Here is a 20,332-nt window from a genome sequence, read left to right as displayed (position 1 = left end):
TGCAGTAGTACAATGCATACCTCCAGAGCAAACAGAATCGCCTGTATAATTGCCTATATGGAAGACACAATATTGTTCAATCATTATCAAATAACTATAGAAACAAGGACATTTTCCATGAAAGGAACATTTCCTCTTTGACAAGAAATAGTTGAGATATTTTCACCAAATATTGGCAAGAGTCATGAAGACTTTTCAGGCTTTCCCTTAGTGAAAGCAGAGCATTAAACCTCCTGCACATGCAGAAGAGGAAGAACACTTCCTACATCCTGAGAATCGCTGTCCATGTCCTTGTACAACAGACATGTTCAATTCTGTTGGTGTGATTGTGAGGCAGTCTGCAGGACTCTACCAGGGCCTCCAGAGGGCGCTGCTGGCTGCAGTCTCCTCTTTGCTGCTGCTGTTGTGGGCTGGAGAGCTCAGCTGAGGCAGTGCAAACTTGATCTTGCTCTTGTCAGAGGAAGGCTGCAGCTTTTGGAAATGGCTCAGCAGTCTTCTGTGGGACGGTGTCTTCAATACATAGCGGGACAGGAAGCTGACGATCTCTTGCGCACACCTGGAGTAGCCCTCACTGACAGCTGAAGAGCAGGATGTGCTGTTAGCTGACTGGTGCTGGTGCTGCCGTCTCAGGAAGCAAACTGTCATCTCCAGGATGTCAGCTTTCTCCTGCTTGGAGCTGGAGTCCTGGCTGTGGAACTCTGGGCCCAGGAGAGACTTGAGCTGCTCGATGCTGCTGTTGATTCGATCTCTGCACATCTTTTCCACCACTGGCTTTCTCAGCTGCAAGAGGAAAACAGGAATAATGTTAACAATCTCACTCTTTTATCAGACATTCATGACTGCATATTTACACAAACATTAGACCATGCAAAGTGAGTTTATGAAAGATTATGTCCTGTATTTACCTTGTGAGTCATACTCAGGTGCTCATTGGAATAGCTGGTTGCTGCAGTGACTGTCGGTGCCATGGTTGTATCTCGGTGTAGAGGCGGTCTGAGATGTGCTGGACCCCTCTCTCCTATTTATAGTGTGTAATCTCCATATGAATGTGTGGGTCTGGGTGTGTTTGGAGGTTCTCACAGTGTGCAGCCAATGGCAGAGCTGAGGAGGACAATGAGGAATGCAGAGCTGCCACATGCTGAATGAAGTGCTGACTGCAGGGGCACAATGAGCACGTCTCTGGGGAACAGGTGGAGGGGAGGGTGATGGAGAGAGACTCACAGAGCACTGTGTGAATCTGGGAAAGGGCTGACCCTGTAAAGAGAGCAGCTCTGCTGCCTGATGTTGGGATCAGAGACAGAGACTGAGACACGCTCGTCATTATAAAGTGCACGTGTGGGACTGACACCTATATAACCTCTCAACCTTACAGCATCACCATCAGGTTCTCCCACACAAGTTGACTGGCTCAGTTATACCTTTTATGCAGTGAAATATTATGCAGTAAAATTGATTTTTTATACTGTATTGTATGAGGTGAAATTCTGTAGGATTTCACTTGAGCATACACTATTAATCACATAGCTACTGAGAGTGGGATTTAAACCTGATTTGTTCACATTAAAGAGTAGCTTTCCTTTCATCTTCTGTGTACAGCCAAACATCAGCTGCTGGTGGGATTGAGGCTGTTAATGCTGCTGGAAGTGTGACTCTGCTCTCCTGAGCTTTCCCACACTCTGTCCATTGAGAAAAGTCTCACTGAACAATAGAAGTGTGCCACTTAAATGCTAATTCCTTTTCATGACCCGCACAGTATCCAACAAGCCCCCTGGGGTAAGGCTTGTTAGAGAAATATTCCTTCATAAAGAGGCAGATAAACACAAACATTTAGAGAGAATGCCCTCCATCTGTAAGTGTTGATCAGCACAAGACCTAAAGGAGAAAATAAACTGCCAGAGTTTCATTAAAGTTCCTAAGAGCTCTTTAATATAGTCAGAACTACTGGATAATGATGTGAAAGAAAGACCACTAATCTCAGTCACAACCTCTCTTTAATCTGTACTGTATTTTAGATTTAATTATTAATCTAGATTTCTTTAAAAATTCCCCCGATTTAATAATCTCTTATGAGATTATGAACTTCTTTTATGAACTTCTTTTATGATAATTAGTGATGCATATTTTTGTTTGTGGTATCTTTGTCTTTATGTTTGACAGCATACAAATGTCAGTTTGACAAGGTTTTAAATATTATGAAATAATTAATATATGCAAGCTGTACAGTATTTGCTGGTTCACACCACACTGAACCCAACAGTCTTTTGTTCTCAGAAACTACAGGATCCAAGGTGAGCTTCCCTCTAAGAATGACTCCAGCGTTATTCCACATAAGAAGAAGGTTTTGTATGAAATATAGAGGAGATGTGAGCCATGTAACTGGGCCATATTTCACACTCAGCACTCTGTGCTCACTGGCTGTAGGTCTGTGGTCTCAGCAGCTTCTGTCCCTGTTGGGCTCTGAGAGAGAGTTTTCCTCTGTTTCCCACACTCCCTCCATTCACTGCACTCAATGGAGCACAAAAGACGTGTGTCTTATTACACATCACAGTCGCTGTGGGGCTGGGTCCCTCATTGTGTGGGCAGAAGGTCTTACGGCTGGCCCAGCACAAAAGCACCAACTGGCCTGAGCCATTTCAGCCCAACAGCTGCAGTGTTACAGGTGAGATAGATACACGGACACTGGATTTTATACCTGCTGTGTGTCAATGTTACTTTACAGACACAAGTTTCCCATTTAGAGACACTAGTCACTTTCTGGTTTTCAAATTGGGACAAAAAATGTATACACTTTTCAACACAAAACAAAAGTGTGCAATCACTTTCCAAATTAATATGTAAATCTGTGGCTAACTGCAATTCATCAGATTTGAGTGGTTGAGACACCAGTTGGGCTTTAGTTTATGAATTGGAACTAAAAAAAGAATTTTGTTTCTGTAAAATTAATGTTTAATTACTTTCCAAATATATATTTCACACTGTATCTTACTGCCATTCAGTTTTTTTTGTTTGCTTAATTGTCCTGGAATATGCATTTGTGTCATCTGATTTGAATGAATTGCAGTTTCTTTTCATGAATATTCATGAGACTAAATTGTCAGTGTAAAATATCATCTTAGGTACAATATTATTAGGAATGATTTCGCACATGAAAGTTATTTTACATGTATATGTATTTTACAAAGTATAAAATTCTCTATTCACATTTTGAATTTACTTAAATGATTTTGTCTCATACTGTTTATATCTCTGTCTGTCTGTATTCCTTTCTCAATCAATGTGCGAATGTAAAGAATACAGTGATATAATTATCACATCTAAAAATGATATTTAATTTTAATTTGATTGTATGTACTTGGCCATTGTACTTGATGATTCAGGCACACATTTGTGACGCTACAGTCAGACACACTCGGGATGTGATACACCTGAAGCAAATACATTTAAGCAGAATAGGATCAGATGATATAGCAGTAAATATTATTATTATTTCTGTCCAATGTTGATGCTCTACCTATTAATAAGGCTGAACTGTTGTTATGCTGATTGACACCTTCATTACTTTTTTGTTGAGTTTCTGTCGTAAATGATGCAAAGAACCAATTGATACATTTTCACTGAATTTATTCATTCATAATAATCACTCTTAGAGTGAAACACATCACTGTCAGTTTGAAGACATCTTCAAGACACAAGGTAGCCCACGGTGGAGCTGTACATTTTACAATCATCTTTATAAAAGACAAGAGAGGGTGTAAAGTTTCAACACTTCAACAATTTTCACTCAGTAATGAGTATTCATTTAGAGCGTAGTTTCTAGAACAAAAATATATCATAACATTCTAGAACAATATAACAAAACTTTCTTCACAGAAATCTTATCAGGAATTTATACAAACTCCAGATGTGGAATTCAAATGTAACATAAACCATTTCTTATGCTACAGGATCAAATTTTGCCTTCATAGAAGGTATTTTGTGTACATGCAGTAAAACACGTACATAGATACACAATCGCCTCTATAACTGTCCTTCACAGAGGCATTTTTCTCCAGATGCAAATAACATCAACACTTAAAGATGATACCCAGTTTGGGTAAAGAGTGCATCTCATTCACATATGGAGTCTCAACACAAGACACAATGTTGTTCAGTCATCATTAAATGACCGTAGAAACATGGACATTTTCCATGAAAGTAACATTTCTTCTTTGACAAGAAATAGTTAAGATATTTAATTTAACCAAATATTGGCAAGAGTCATGAAGACTTTTCAGGCTTTCTCTTAGTGAAAGCAGAGCATTAAACCTCCTGCACATGCAGAAGAGGAAGAACACTTCCTACATCCTGAGAATCGCTGTCCATGTCCTTGTACAACAGACATGTTGAATTCTGTTGGTGTGATTGTGAGGCAGCCTGCAGGACTCTACCAGGGCCTCCAGAGGGCGCTGCTGGCTGCAGTCTCCTCTTTGCTGCTGCTGTTGTGGGCTGGAGAGCTCAGCTGAGGCAGTGCAAACTCAATCTTGCTCTTGTCAGAGGAAGGCTGCAGCTTTTGGAAATGGCTCAGCAGTCTTCTCTGGGACGGTGTCTTCACTTCATAGCGGGACAGGAAGCTGACGATCTCTTGCGCACACCTGGAGTAGCCCTCACTGACATCTGAAGAGCAGGATGTGCTGTTAGCTGACTGGTGCTGGTGCTGCCGTCTCAGGAAGCAAACTGTCATCTCCAGCGTGTCAGCTTTCTCCTGCTTGGAGCTGGAGTCCTGGCTGTGGAACTCTGGGCCCAGGAGAGACTTGAGCTGCTCGATGCTGCTGTTGATTCGATCTCTGCGCATCTTTTCCACCACCGGCTTTCTCAGCTGTTAGCACACAAAGAGAGAAAACAGGTTAGTGGAGAGCTCTAGATGCACAACAACAGTGAATCAAACTGCTTTAATCCCACACACAGATGTTTGATAAACACACTGATCCTGATACTCACTTTATGAGACATCTTGAGGCTGCTGTAGTCAGTGCTGAAGGAGCAGGGTGCCATTCTGGTTGGAGTGAGGAGCTGGTTTCTCTGTGGAAGCTGCTGGAGTGTGGTGTGACTGAGGGACTCCTGGCTCCTATTTATAGGAGCTGATTTGCATTACAAAGCCATGGGCCCAGAGCTGGGTTAGGTTTCCCACACTCTGAGGCCTGTGGGCGCGTCCTGCCACACAATGGGGGAAACATCAATAATTTCATGGGTAACTGGCTGCATGCTGTTCCACGGGAGACGGTCCTCCACCTATCAGCAACACTGAGCAATAAACCACACCAACCCGCCAGAGACCTTTATTACCTGGGAATATCCCAGCCACAGTCAGCTTCTGCAGATGGGGAGGGGATGAGACAGTAGCCATTTCACATGGGGGGGATAGACTACAGTTATATAGATAAGAAGTGTGTCTGTCTGTGTGTGTGTGTGTGTGTGTTTCTGTCTGTGTGTACACTCTCAGAAATAAGGTGACAGTGCAAGTACATTCATGTTCTTCAAGGACCAAAATTCTCAAATGTACTCTGAAAGTACAGTCATGTTTTCTTAAGGTACAAATGAGGATGTTTCCCAAGCAATACATTAAAAAAAGTCATGACGTATTGCTGGCCAATTTCATGCATAGGGTACCGCCCACAGGGAAAAGCATTTGTTGTCACTTTTTAGGCACTTTTTGTCCCTTTATTTCTGAGAGTGTATGTGTGTTCATGTGCATATAGACAGTCATGTGTCTACAACCCAACCCATCTCTCAATATTTAATGTAAAGACACACACACACCTACATAGATGAGCCACAGATGTCCCTGCGGGAATGTCCATTAAACATAATTATCCAGCCTCTCCCTGTGGCACACTTCCATTGTCCTGTGCTGAGAATATTGAGCAGTGAATGGGGGGCGAGTGTGGGAAACCAGCTCTGGAGCCGACTCACACATCCCCACTCAACAGACCTGACCCCCACCCCCCACACCCCCCACTACACAAGTCTTTGAAGATATGCTTCTATCTTCCCAACCATAAAGCTCACATAGTGTTTTTAATTCTATGTACCAGCTGTAAAATACAGGTAAAATGTTGATGGTACTTTTGGATTTTACAATAATAACAAACAGATGGTACTTTTGAATTTATTATTTATTATCCAAACATTTTGGGAGAAACAAGAGGTATACATATCCATCCATCCGTCTATCCATCCATTATCGACCCATCTTATTCTTGCAGGGTCACAGGAGCCTATCCCAGCATGCATTTGGAAAAGGTCAGGAGTACAGGACAGGTTGCCAATCCATCACAGGATGTACACAAAGTTTACAGTACCTAACAATTTGTTGCATTTTAGGCACAATCATTGCACAATTGCTTTAGATCCCACAGTAATGTCAGATCTGTGTCACTGGGCCACAGTTCAATTGCATCACCATTAGGCCTATGTGGATGTACAGAAGAGGCCTATGTGATCATATGTAATGCTATGATTTTCACAACAACCAGGACAACCTGTTGTCGGAACCGTACTGTCCTCTAGGGTCCTCTTCACACGTGTTCCTGTGTTCGATCTGCACTTCGTTGTATGTCGCTCGGGATAAGAGCGTCTGCTAAATGCTTTGTAATGTAATGTAATAATGTTGCGCTTTGAAAATACCCAGTAAAAGCCAAGACGCTGAGAAAGTGTGCCGGCTGAAATATTTTCACGCGTAGCGATGGCGCCCACCTCGCAGAAGTCGCGTTAATAACAAGTGTTATTGCAGGAGAGGTGTCCTGACTAGGGCGCGCGGGGTGTTTTTGAATTCCGTCACAGGATAAAAAGCGCAAAAAGAGCAGCTGACTGTCAGGTGTGTGAGTCCCAGTGGCGAAGGGCTTTCCCACACACTCACCGGAGGGGAAGGGGGAAGCGTGTCCCAGGAGATCGCGCGCTAATTACAGCGACGCGCTGTGGGAAGCGTTTGATCGCACCGCTCAGCAGCAGGTCGGCTTTGAGGGGGAGGTGTGTCGGCTTCAGGTCCAGCGCCCGTCACACATATAGCAGGCGGGCAAATACCACTGCTTTCTCCCCCTTCTACGACCAAACAATGTCTGCGGCAGAATCGCTAATTGATGTTATCTCTGTTGTCGCAGGCGTCTATGCGAGTGTGGGAAAGGCCAAAGAGCTTGAGCTCCACGGGCCGAAATGCGCAAAGCGCGGTGTCAAGTTGCCTAATCTTTTTATTGTTTAGGATCGTTTTCATTCTGTATTCTCCAGTTATTTTTGCAAGCATAAACATGCCAAATTGTAGGTCCTAGAAGTTAGAAAATGCTGAATGCAAATGTAATGGCACGCGTTCACAAAATGCGTTAATTAATTCAGCGTTTCTTTAATCACTTCGTGCAAGTCTGCCCTAATTCTAATTAAAATTATAATTCGATATCCGAATTAGGATACCTATACATTTGCTTCTTGAGATCGAAAATGCTGTGTCAGGGTTCAAATTGAAATAACATTATTCAGATAGACAATGCCTTTTTTTTCTTCGTAAAACTAAGCTGCCGAATGTGAAAATGTAAATGCTCTTTGGATGGACGATTTCATTTATTCTGTGGGTGCCTCTTCACGTTAATTCCAATGAGCCACGCGTGGTCGATTAGACGACGTTTTGGCACAACATATTCACACACAAAGTAAATTAAACAGCAACGTGTAACCACGATTATGTTTACATCAACCAATTTACATTTTAAAGTAGGCCTGTATTTAAGCAGGTTTATGCTCCCTGATCCACGTGCCCACTTCATAGCAAAGCGGTCCCTGTGTTTTGCCTAACACCCAGCAACTTCCTTGATGGTGGCCTTAACACTTGGTGTGAAATATGTCAGTCCACGTGTCAAAATCCTTTTTACAATGTTTTACAAACTTCCGGGCATGCTTTATTTGCATGCTTTGTTTATACCGTGTACGGAAGTTTAAATTGAATCATATACAAGTTTCCCATAGAGAGACACCAGTCAGTTTCAAGGTTTTGAATTGGAACCGAAAAATGTATGTAGTTCCAGTAAAATAAATGCGTAATTATACCCCAAATGAATATTTTACACTGTGCCTAACTGCCATCCTGTTTCTTGGTTTATTTATTTATTTATTTATTTATTTATTTATTTAATTTCATAGTCTGATTTGAGTTATTTGAACATGTGTCTAAAATATTATTAGGAGAGTTTTAACACTTGAAAGTTATCTCAGTTGTGATGAAAAAAAAAAAAAAGGCACAATAACCTTTGAACAATCAGGGATTCATTAAAATTCCTGTCAATGTATACAACTGTCTGTTTGTCTTTCTGTCTGTGAATGTGAGGACACAAAATTATGCTCATATCTGCATTACATGCAGCTATCACACTACACTGTAATCCAGACGTAATTGCTTTGCCATTGTAGTGTAGTGGTTAAAGTAAAGGACTGGGACACGCAAGGTCGGTGGTTCTAATCCCGGTGTAGCCACAATAAGATCCGCACAGCCGTTGGGCTCTTGAGCAAGGCCCTTAACTCTGCATTGTCTCCTGCGTAGTCTAATCAACTGTACGTCGCTCTGGATAAGAGCGTCTGCCAAATTCCATTAGCGTAATGTAATGTAATTGTTTTTCATGATTCAGGCACACAATGTTAAAATAAACCTCAGACACACTCTGGGTTTGATGCAACTGCATCAATGAATTTCAGCAGAATAGGAACAGATTATATAGCAGTAATATCATTAATATTTCTGTTCAATGTTGATGCTCTTTCTGTTAATTCTTTGTGAACTCTGAAATTGTGTCTTGCTGATTCATTAGTTTTTGGTTGAGTTTGGGTCATAAATGATGCAAAGAACCAAGAGATACATTTTCACTGAATTTATTCATAATAATCACTCTTCGAGTGAAACACATCACAGTCAGGTTGAAGACATCTTCAAGACACAAGATAGCTCACTGTGGAGCTGTACATTTTACAATCATCTTCATAAAAGACAAGAGAGGGTGTAAAGTTTCAACACTTAAACAATAGTAATGAGTATTCATTTTTAGAGCATAGTTTTAAAATCCTATAAGAAATATAACAAGACTTCCTTAACAGGAATCTTATCAGGAATTTAATCCAGTACAAACATTCCAGATGTGGAATTATTATTCTACATAAAGCATTTCTTATGCTACAACATATAATTTTGCCTTCACAGAAGGTATTGTTTTCATATGCAATATAACGCATACATAGAAATAAACAATCACCAATATAACTGCCTTCACAGAGGCATTTTTCTCCAGATGCAAATAACATCAACACTTAAATATGATACCCAGTTTGGGTAAAGACTTAATCTCATTCACATACAGTCTTAACAGAAGACACAATATTGTTCAGTCATCATTAAATGACCAGACATATGGAAGTTTTCTATTTGAATCTTAAGGCATGAAATAATTTAATAATACATTTTTCACCAAATATTCCCATAAACTTTCTTCATGGGAATCTGACAGGCATTCATACCTGTGCACAAACTCCAAATATGGAATTTCGATTTTCCCTGAAGCATTTGTCATGCTACAATGTGACATTTGACCTTCACAGAAGGTATTCTTTTCCACATGCAATAGTACAATGCATACCTCTAGAGCAAACAGAATAGCCTCTATAATTGCCTCTATCGCAGAATGTTTCCCCCAATGCAATCGATATCAATAATACAATCAAACCCAGTTTGGGTAAAGGGTTCATCTCATTCACATAGTCTAAACAGTCTAAACAGAAGACACAATATTGTTCAGTCGGTATCACATAACTATAGAAACAAGGACATTTTCCATGAAAGGAACATTTCCTCTTTGACAAGAAATAGTTGAGATATTTTCACCAAATATTGGCAAGAGTCATGAAGACTTTTCAGGCTTTCTCTTAATGAAAGCAGAGCATTAAACCTCCTGCACATGCAGAAGAGGAAGAACACTTCCTACATCCTGAGAATCGCTGTCCATGTCCTTGTACAACAGACATGTTGAATTCTGTTGGTGTGATTGTGAGGCAGTCTGCAGGACTCTACCAGGGCCTCCAGAGGGCGCTGCTGGCTGCAGTCTCCTCTTTGCTGCTGCTGTTGTGGGCTGGAGAGCTCAGCTGAGGCAGTGCAAACTCGATCTTGCTCTTGTCAGAGGAAGGCTGCAGCTTTTGGAAATGGCTCAGCAGTCTTCTCTGGGACGGTGTCTTCACTTCATAGCGGGACAGGAAGCTGACGATCTCTTGCGCACACCTGGAGTAGCCCTCACTGACAGCTGAAGAGCAGGATGTGCTGTTAGCTGACTGGTGCTGGTGCTGCCGTCTCAGGAAGCAAACGGTCATCTCCAGGATGTCAGCTTTCTCCTGCTTGGAGCTGGAGTTCTGGCTGTGGAACTCTGGGCCCAGGAGAGACTTGAGCTGCTCGATGCTGCTGTTGATTCGATCTCTGCGCATCTTTTCCACCACTGGCTTTCTCAACTGCAAGAGGAAAACAGGAATAATGTTAACAATCTCACTCTTGTATAAGACATTCATGACTGTATATTTACACAAACATTAGGCAATGTAAAGTGAGTTCATGAATGATAATGTCCTGTATTTACCTTGTGAGTCAGTCTCAGGTGCTCATTGGAATAGCTGGTTGCTGCAGTGACTGTAGGTGCCATGGTTGTATCTCGGTGTAGAGGCGGTCTGAGATGTGCTGGACCCCTCTCTCCTATTTATAGTGTGTAATCTCCATATGAATGTGTGGGTCTGGGTGTGTTTGGAGGTTCTCACAGTGTGCAGCCAATGGCAGAGCTGAGGAGGACAATGAGGAATGCAGAGCTGCCACATGCTGAATGACGTGCTGACTGCAGGGGCACAATGAGCACGTCTCTGGGGAACAGGTGGAGGGGAGGGTGATGGAGAGAGACTCACAGAGCACTGTGTGAATCTGGGAAAGGGCTGACCCTGTAAAGAGAGCAGCTCTGCTGCCTGATGTTGGGATCAGAGACAGAGACTGAGACACGCTCGTCATTATAAAGTGCACGTGTGGGACTGACACATATATAACCTCTCAACCTTACAGCATCACCATCAGGTTCTCCCACACAAGTTGACTGGCTCAGTTATACCTTATATGCAGTGAAATATTATGCAGTAAAATTGATTTTTTATACTGTATTGTATGAGGTGAAATTCTGTTGGATTTCACTTGAGCATAAACTATTAATCACATAGCTACTGAGAGTGGGATTTAAACCTGATTTGTTCATTTTAAAGAGTAGCTTTCCTTTCATCCTCTGTGTACAGCTGCTGGTGGGATTGAGGCTGTTAATGCTGCTGGAAGTGTGACTCTGCTCTCCTGAGCTTTCCCACACTCTGTCCATTGAGAAAAGTCTCACTGAACAATAGAAGTGTGCCACTTAAATGCTAATTCCTTTTCATGACCCGCACAGTATCCAACAAGCCCCCTGGGGTAAGGCTTGTTAGAGAAATATTCCTTCACAAAGAGGCAGATAAACACAAACATTTAGCGAGAATGCCCTCCATCCGTAAGTGTTGATCAGCACAAGTCCTAAATGAGAAAATAAACTGCCAGAGTTTCATGAAAGTTCCTAAGAGCTGTTTAATATAGTCAGAACTATTGGATAATGATGTGAAAGAAAGACCACTAATCTCAGTCACAACCTCTCTTTAATCTGTACTGTATTTTAGATTTTATTATTCATCTAGATTTCTTAAAGCATTTCCGCGATTTAATAATCTCCTCCGCCAAATGACCTTCTTGTATGATAATTAGTGATGCATAATTTTGTTGGGGTAACTTTGGCCTTGTGCTTGAAAACATCCAAATGTCAATTTTACAAGGATCTAAATATTTCAAAATTATTAATATATGCAAGCTGTACAGTATTTGCTGGTTCACGCCACACTGAACCATCCATCCATCCATCCATTATCTGAACCCGCTTATCCTGATCAGGGTCGCAGGGGGGCTGGAGCCTATCCCAGCATACATTGGGCGAAAGGCAGGAATACACCCTGGACAGGTCGCCAGTCCATTGCAGGGCACACACACCATTCACTCACACACACACTCACACACTCATACCTCCGGGCAATTTTAGACTCTCCAATCAGCCTAACATGCATGTCTTTGGACTGTGGGAGGAAACCGGAGTACCCGGAGGAAACCCACGCAGACACGGGGAGAACATGCAAACTCCGCACAGAGAGGTCCCGGCCGACGGGGATTCGAACCCAGGACCTCCTTGCTGTGAGGCGGCAGTGCTACCCACTGCACCACCCGTGCCGCCAACACTGAACCCAATAGTCTTTTTTTCTCAGAAACTACAGGATCCAAGGCTAGCTTCCCTCTAAGAATGACTCCAGCATTATTATACATAAGAAGATGGTTTTGTATGAAATATAGAGGAGATGTGAGCCATGTAACTGGGCCATATTTCACACTCAGCACTCTGTGCTCACTGGCTGTAGGTCTGTGGTCTCAGCAGCTTCTGTCCCTGTTGGGCTCTGAGAGAGAGTTTTCCTCTGTTTCCCACACTCCCTCCATTCACTGCACTCAATGGAGCACAAAAGACGTGTGTCTTATTACACATCACAGTCGCTGTGGGGCTGGGTCCCTCATTGTGTGGGCAGAAGGTCTTACGGCTGGCCCAGCACAAAAGCACCAACTGGCCTGAGCCATTTCAGCCCAACAGCTGCAGTGTTACAGGTGAGACAAATACACGGACACTGGATTCTATACCTGCTGTGTGTGAATGTTACTTTACAGACACAAGTTTCCCATTTAGAGACACTAGTCACTTTCTGGTTTTCAAATTGGGACAAAAAAGGTATACACTTTTCAACACAAAACAAAAGTGTGCAATCACTTTCCAAATTAATATGTTAATCTGTGGCTAACTGCAATTCATCAGATTTGAGTGGTTGAGACACCAGTTGGGCTTTAGTTCATGAATTGGAACTAAAAAAAGAATTTTGTTTCTGTAAAATTAATGTTTAATTACTTTCCAAATATATATTTCACACTGTATCTTACTGCCATTCTGTTTTTTTGTTTGCTTAATTGTCCTGGAATATGCATTTGTGTCATCTGATTTGAATTAATTGCAGTTTCTTTTCATGAATATTCATGAATGAAGATTAAATTCTAAGTGCAAAATATCAACTTAAGTGCAATATTATTAGGAATGGTTTCGCACATGAAAGTTATTTTACATATTATAGCAATATATAAAATTCTCTATTCACATTTTGACTTTACTTAAATGATTACATCTCATACTGTCTATATCTCTGTCTGTCTGTATTCCTTTCTCAATTAATGTGAGAATGTAAAGAATACAGTGATATAATTATCACATCTAAAAATGATATTTCATTTAAATTTGATTGTATGTGCTTGGCCATTGTACTTGATGATTCAGGCACACACTTGTGACGCTACAGTCAGACACACTCGGGATGTGATACACCTGAAGCAAATACATTTAAGCAGAAGAGGATCAGATTATATAGCAGTAAATATTATTATTATTTCAGTTCCAATATTGATGCTCTACCTGTTAATAACTCAGAAATGGTGTTATGCTGATTGACACCTTCATTACATTTTTGTTGAGTTTCTGTCGTAAATGAGGCAAAGAACCAATAGATATATTTTCACTGAATTTATTCATTCATAATAATCACTCTTAGAGTGAAACACATCACTGGCAGTTTGAAGACATCTTCAAGACACAAGATAGCTCACAGTGGAGCTGTACATTTTACAATCATCTTCATAAAAGACAAGAGAGGATGCAAAGTTTCAACACTTTAAAAATTCTCACTCAGGAATGAGTATTCATTTTTAGAGTATTGTTGTAAAATCCTATAACAGATATAACAAGACTTCCTTAATTGGAATCTTATCAGGAATTTATGACAGTACAACAATTTCAGATGTGAAATTATTATTTCACATTAAGCATTTCTTATGCTTAAACATCAAAATTTGCCTTCACAGAAGGAAAGTTTTTCATATGCAGTAAAATACATACATAAAGATACACAATCACCAACAGAACTGCCTTCACAGAGGCATTTTTCTCCAGATGCAAATAACATCAAAACTTAAAGATGATACCCAGTTTGGGTAAAGAGTTAATTTCATTCACATATGGAGTCTCAACAGAAGACAAATATTGTTCAGTCATCATTAAATGACAAGACATATGGACGTTTTCAATTCAATAAATCTTGTTAAGCATGAACTAGCTATAGATATTTCACCAAATATTCCCATGAACTTTCTTCATGGGAATCTGACAGGCATTTATACCTGTGCACAAACTCCAAATATGGAATTTCGATTTTACATGAAGCATTTGTCATGCTACAATGTGACATTTGACCTTCACAGAAGGTATTCTTTTCCACATGCAGTAGTACAATGCATACCTCTAGAGCAAACAGAATAGCCTGTATAATTGCCTCTATCGAAGAATGTTTCCCCCAATGCAATCAACATCAATAATACAATCATACCCAGTTTGGGTAAAGGGTTCATCTCATTCACATATGGAGTCTAAACAGAAGACACAATATTGTTCAGTCGTTATCACATAACTATAGAAACAAGGACATTTTCCATGAAAGGAACCTTTCCTCTTTGACAAGAAATAGTTGAGATATTTTCACCAAATATTGGCAAGAGTCATGAAGACTTTTCAGGCTTTCTCTTAGTGAAAGCAGAGCATTAAACCTCCTGCACATGCAGAAGGGGAAGAACACTTCCTACATCCTGAGAATCGCTGTCCATGTCCTTGTACAACAGACATGTTGAATTCTGTTGGTGTGATTGTGAGGCAGTCTGCAGGACTCTACCAGGGCCTCCAGAGGGCGCTGCTGGCTGCAGTCTCCTCTTTGCTGCTGCTGTTGTGGGCTGGAGAGCTCAGCTGAGGCAGTGCAAACTCAATCTTGCTCTTGTCAGAGGAAGGCTGCAGCTTTTGGAAATGGCTCAGCAGTCTTCTCTGGGACGGTGTCTTCACTTCATAGCGGGACAGGAAGCTGACGATCTCTTGCGCACACCTGGAGTAGCCCTCACTGACATCTGAAGAGCAGGATGTGCTGTTAGCTGACTGGTGCTGGTGCTGTCGTCTCAGGAAGAAAACTGTCATCTCCAGTATGTCAGCTTTCTCCTGCTTGGAGCTGGAGTCCTGGCTGTGGAACTCTGGGCCCAGGAGAGACTTGAGCTGCTCGATGCTGCTGTTGATTCGATCTCTGCGCATCTTTTCCACCACCGGCTTTCTCAGCTGCAAGAGGAAAACAGGAATAATGTTAACAATCTCACTCTTGTGTAAAACATTCATCACTGCATATTTACACAAACATTAGGTAATGTAAAGTGAGTTTATGAATGATAATGTCCTGTATTTACCTTGTGGGTCAGAAACAGGTGCTCATTGGAGTAGCTGGTTGCTGCAGTGACTGTAGGTGCCATGGTTGTATCTCGGTGTAGAGGCGGTCTGAGATGTGCTGGACCCCTCTCTCCTATTTATAGTGTGTAATCTCCATATGAATGTGTGGGTCTGGGTGTGTTTGGAGGTTCTCACAGTGTGCAGCCAATGGCAGAGCTGAGGAGGACAATGAGGAATGCAGAGCTGCCACATGCTGAATGAAGTGCTGACTGCAGGGGCACAATGAGCACGTCTCTGGGGAACAGGTGGAGGGGAGGGTGATGGAGAGAGACTCACAGAGCACTGTGTAAATCTGGGAAAGGGCTGACCCTGTAAAGAGAGCAGCTCTGCTGCCTGATGTTGGGATCAGAGACAGAGACTGAGACACGCTCGTCATTATAAAGTGCACGTGTGGGACTGACACATATAGAACCTCTCAACCTGACAGCATCACCATCAGGTTCTACCACACAAGCTGACTGGCTCAGTTATACCTTATATGCAGTGAAATATTATGCAGTAAAATTGATTTTTTATACTGTATTGTATGAGGTGAAATTCTGTAGGATTTCACTTGAGCATACACTATTAATCACATAGCTACTGAGAGTGGGATTTAAACCTGATTTGTTCATTTTAAAGAGTAGCTTTCCTTTCATCCTCTGTGTACAGCCAAACATCAGCTGCTGGTGGGATTGAGGCTGTTAATGCTGCTGGAAGTGTGACTCTGCTCTCCTGAGCTTTCCCACACTCTGTCCATTGAGAAAAGTCTCACTGAACAATAGAAGTGTGCCACTTAAATGCTAATTCCTTTTCATTACCCGCACAGTATCCAACAAGCCCCCTGGGGTAAGGCTTGTGAGAGAAATATTCCTTCATAAAGAGGCAGATAAACAAAAACATTTAGAGAGAATGCCCTCCATCTGTAAGTGTTGATCAGCACAAGTCCTAAATGAGAAAATAAACTGCCAGAGTTTCATTAAAGTTCCTAAGAGCTGTTTAATATAGTCAGAACTACTGGATAATGATGTGAAAGAAAGACCACTAATCTCAGTCACAACCTCTCTTTAATCTGTACTGTATTTTAGATTCAATTATTAATCTAGATTTCTTAAAAGATTTCCGTGATGAAATAATCTCATCCCCAAAATGACCTTCTTTTATGAAAATTAGTGATGCATATTTTTTTTTGTGGTATCTTTGTCTTTATGTTTGACAGCATCCAAATGTCAGTTTGACAAGGTTTTAAATGTTATAAAATAATTAATATATGCAAGCTGTACAGTATTTGCTGGTTCACACCACACTGAACCCAACAGTCTTTTGTTCTCAGAAACTACAGGATCCAAGGCTAGCTTCCCTCTAAGAATGACTCCAGCGTTATTCCACATAAGAAGATGGTTTTGTATGAAATATAGAGTAGATGTGAGCCATGTAACTGGGCCATATTGCACACTCAGCACTCTGTGCTCACTGGCTGTAGGTCTGTGGTCTCAGCAGCTTCTGTCCCTGTTGGGCTCTGAGAGAGAGTTTTCCTCTGTTTCCCACACTCCCTCCATTCACTGCACTCAATGGAGCACAAAAGACGTGTGTCTTATTACACATCACAGTCGCTGTGGGGCTGGGTCCCTCATTGTGTGGGCAGAAGGTCTTACGGCTGGCCCAGCACAAAAGCACCAACTGGCCTGAGCCATTTCAGCCCAACAGCTGCAGTGTTACAGGTGAGATAGATACACGGACACTGGATTTTATACCTGCTGTGTGTGAATGTTACTTTACAAACACAAGTTTCCCATTTAGAGACACTAGTCACTTTCTGGTTTTCAAATTGGGACAAAAAATGTATACACTTTTCAACACAAAACAAAAGTGTGCAATCACTTTCCAAATTAATATGTTAATCTGTGGCTAACTGCAATTCATCAGATTTGAATGTTTGAGACACCAGTTGGGCTTTAGTTTATGAATTGGAACTAAAAAAAGAATTTTGTTTCTGTAAAATTAATGTTTAATTACTTTCCAAATATATATTTCACACTGTATCTTACTGCCATTCAGTTTTTTTGTTTGCTTAATTGTCCTGGAATATGCATTTGTGTCATCTGATTTGAATTAATTGCAGTTTCTTTTCATGAATATTCATGAATGAAGATTAAATTGTCAGTGTAAAATATCATCTTAGGTACAATATTATTAGGAATGGTTTCGCACATGAAAGTTATTTTACATGTATATATATTTTACAAAGTATAAAATTCTCTATTCACATTTTGAATTTACTTAAATGATTTTGTCTCATACTGTTTATATCTCTGTCTGTCTGTATTCCTTTCTCAATCAATGTGAGAATGTAAAGAATACAGTGATATAATTATCACATCTAAAAATGATATTTCATTTTAATTTGATTGTATGTACTTGGCCATTGTACTTGATGATTCAGGCACACACTTGTGACACTACAGTCAGACACACTCGGGATGTGATACACCTGAAGCAAATACATTTAAGCAGAATAGGATCAGATGATATAGCTGTAAATATTATTATTATTTCTGTCCAATGTTGATGCTCTACCTATTAATAAGGCTGAACTGTTGTTATGCTGATTGACACCTTCATTACTTTTTTGTTGAGTTTCTGTCGTAAATGATGCAAAGAACCAATTGATACATTTTCACTGAATTTATTCATTCATAATAATCACTCTTAGAGTGAAACACATCACTGTCAGTTTGAAGACATCTTCAAGACACAAGGTAGCCCACGGTGGAGCTGTACATTTTACAATCGTCTTTAGAAAAGACAAGAGAGGCTGTAAAGTTTCAACACTTCAACAATTTTCACTCAGTAATGAGTATTCATTTAGAGCGTAGTTTCTAGAACAAAAATATATCATAACATTCTTGAACAATATACCAAAACTTTCTTCACAGAAATCTTATCAGGAATTTATACAAACTCCAGATGTGGAATTCATATGTAACATAAAGCATTTCTTATGCTACAGGATCAAATTTTGCCTTCATAGAAAGTATTTTTTGTACATGCAGTAAAACACGTACATAGATACACAATCGCCTCTATAACTGTCGTTCACAGAGGCATCATTTTTCTCCAGATGCAAATAACATCAACACTTAAAGATGATACCCAGTTTGGGTAAAGAGTGCATCTCATTCACATATGGAGTCTCAACACAAGACACAATATTGTTCAGTCATCATTAAATGACCAGACATATGGAAGTTTTCTATTTGAATCTTGTTCGGCATGAAATAATTCTACATTTTTCACCAAATATTCCCATAAACTTTCTTCATGGGACTCTAACAGGCATTTATGCCTGTGCACAAACTCCAAATATGGAATTTTGATTTTACATGAAGCATTTGTCATGCTACAATGTGACATTTGACCTTCACAGAAGATTTTTTTTTTTCACATGCAGGAGTACAATGCATGCCTCTAGACCAAACAGAATAGCCTGTATAATTGCCTATATGGATGAATGTTTCCCCCAATGCAATCAACATCAATAATAACATAATACCCAGTCTGGGAAAAGAGTTAATCTCATTCACATATGCAGTCTCAACAAAAGACACAATATTGTTCAGTCCTCATCAAATAACTATAGAAACAAGGACATTTTCCATGAAAGGAACATTTCCTCTTTGACAAGAAATTGTTAAGATATTTTCACCAAATATTGGCAAGAGTCATGAAGTCTTTTCAGGCTTTCTCTTAGTGAAAGCAGAGCATTAAACCTCCTGCACATGCAGAAGAGGAAGAACACTTCCTACATCATGAGAATCGCTGTCCATGTCCTTGTACAAGAGACATGTTCAATTCTGTTGGTGTGATTGTGAGGCAGTCTGCAGGACTCTACCAGGGCCTCCAGAGGGCGCTGCTGGCTGCAGTCTCCTCTTTGCTGCTGCTGTTGTGGGCTGGAGAGCTCAGCTGAGGCAGTGCAAACTCAATCTTGCTCTTGTCAGAGGAAGGCTGCGGCTTTTGGAAATGGCTCAGCAGTCTTCTCTGGGACGATGTCTTCACTTCATAGCGGGACAGGAAGCTGACGATCTCTTGCGCACACCTGGAGTAGCCCTCACTGACATCTGAAGAGCAGGATGTGCTGTTAGCTGACTGGTGCTGGTGCTGCCGTCTCAGGAAGCAAACTGTCATCTCCAGGATGTCAGCTTTCTCCTGCTTGGAGCTGGAGTTCTGGCTGTGGAACTCTGGGCCCAGGAGAGACTTGAGCTGCTCGATGCTGCTGTTGATTCGATCTCTGCGCATCTTTTCCACCACCGGCTTTCTCAGCTGTTAGCACACAAAGAGAGAAAACAGGTTAGTGGAGAGCTCTAGATGCACAACAACAGTGAATCAAACTGCTTTAATCCCACACACAGATGTTTGATAAACGCACTGATCCTGATACTCACTTTATGAGACATCTTGAGGCTGCTGTAGTCAGTGCTGAAGGAGCAGGGTGCCATTCTGGTTGGAGTGAGGAGCTGGTTTCTCTGTGGGAGCTGTTGGAGTGTGATGTGACTGAGGGATTCCTGGCTCCTATTTATAGGAGCTGATTTGCATTACAAAGCCATGGGCCCAGAGCTGGGTTAGGTTTCCCACACTCTGAGGCCTGTGGGCGCGTCCTGCCACACAATGGGGGAAACATCAATAATTTCATGGGTAACTGGCTGCATGCTGTTCCACGGGGGACGGTCCTCCACCTATCAGCAACACTGAGAAATAAACCACACCAACACCCACCAGAGACTTTTATTACCTGGGAATAATCCAGCCACAGTCAGCTTCTGCAGATGGGGAGGGGATGAGACAGTAGCCATTTCACATGG

At 41.2% G+C, this 20,332-nt stretch overlaps 5 protein-coding genes across 5 annotated transcripts; all 5 read right to left on the bottom strand.

Moving 5' to 3' along the window:
* Window positions 1–348: 348 nt before the first annotated feature.
* LOC133139278 (transcription factor HES-5-like) lies at window positions 349–968 on the bottom strand. Its single transcript, XM_061258710.1, has 2 exons — window positions 906–968; window positions 349–780 (listed from the first exon to the last, which is right to left on the bottom strand). Exons 1-2 carry the CDS (start codon window positions 966–968, stop codon window positions 349–351), a joined length of 495 nt encoding a protein of 164 aa, XP_061114694.1.
* A 3,455-nt stretch (window positions 969–4,423) lies between these two features.
* LOC133139582 (transcription factor HES-5-like) lies at window positions 4,424–5,031 on the bottom strand. Its single transcript, XM_061259155.1, has 2 exons — window positions 4,978–5,031; window positions 4,424–4,855 (listed from the first exon to the last, which is right to left on the bottom strand). Exons 1-2 carry the CDS (start codon window positions 5,029–5,031, stop codon window positions 4,424–4,426), a joined length of 486 nt encoding a protein of 161 aa, XP_061115139.1.
* Window positions 5,032–10,071: 5,040 nt separating this feature from the next.
* LOC133139263 (transcription factor HES-5-like) lies at window positions 10,072–10,691 on the bottom strand. Its single transcript, XM_061258685.1, has 2 exons — window positions 10,629–10,691; window positions 10,072–10,503 (listed from the first exon to the last, which is right to left on the bottom strand). Exons 1-2 carry the CDS (start codon window positions 10,689–10,691, stop codon window positions 10,072–10,074), a joined length of 495 nt encoding a protein of 164 aa, XP_061114669.1.
* A 4,206-nt stretch (window positions 10,692–14,897) lies between these two features.
* LOC133139283 (transcription factor HES-5-like) lies at window positions 14,898–15,517 on the bottom strand. Its single transcript, XM_061258718.1, has 2 exons — window positions 15,455–15,517; window positions 14,898–15,329 (listed from the first exon to the last, which is right to left on the bottom strand). The coding sequence occupies exons 1-2, from the start codon at window positions 15,515–15,517 to the stop codon at window positions 14,898–14,900; spliced, it is 495 nt and encodes a 164-aa protein (XP_061114702.1).
* A 3,844-nt stretch (window positions 15,518–19,361) lies between these two features.
* LOC133139345 (transcription factor HES-5-like) lies at window positions 19,362–19,993 on the bottom strand. Its single transcript, XM_061258811.1, has 2 exons — window positions 19,916–19,993; window positions 19,362–19,793 (listed from the first exon to the last, which is right to left on the bottom strand). Exons 1-2 carry the CDS (start codon window positions 19,967–19,969, stop codon window positions 19,362–19,364), a joined length of 486 nt encoding a protein of 161 aa, XP_061114795.1. The 5' UTR covers window positions 19,970–19,993.
* Window positions 19,994–20,332: the final 339 nt, after the last annotated feature.

The sequence above is a fragment of the Conger conger genome, chromosome 10 (assembly GCF_963514075.1).
Source record: "Conger conger chromosome 10, fConCon1.1, whole genome shotgun sequence".
Taxonomy (NCBI): Eukaryota; Metazoa; Chordata; class Actinopteri; order Anguilliformes; family Congridae; genus Conger; species Conger conger.
The sequence above is the reverse complement of the archived record's forward strand: the minus strand, read 5'-3'. Positions and strand labels throughout refer to the sequence as shown.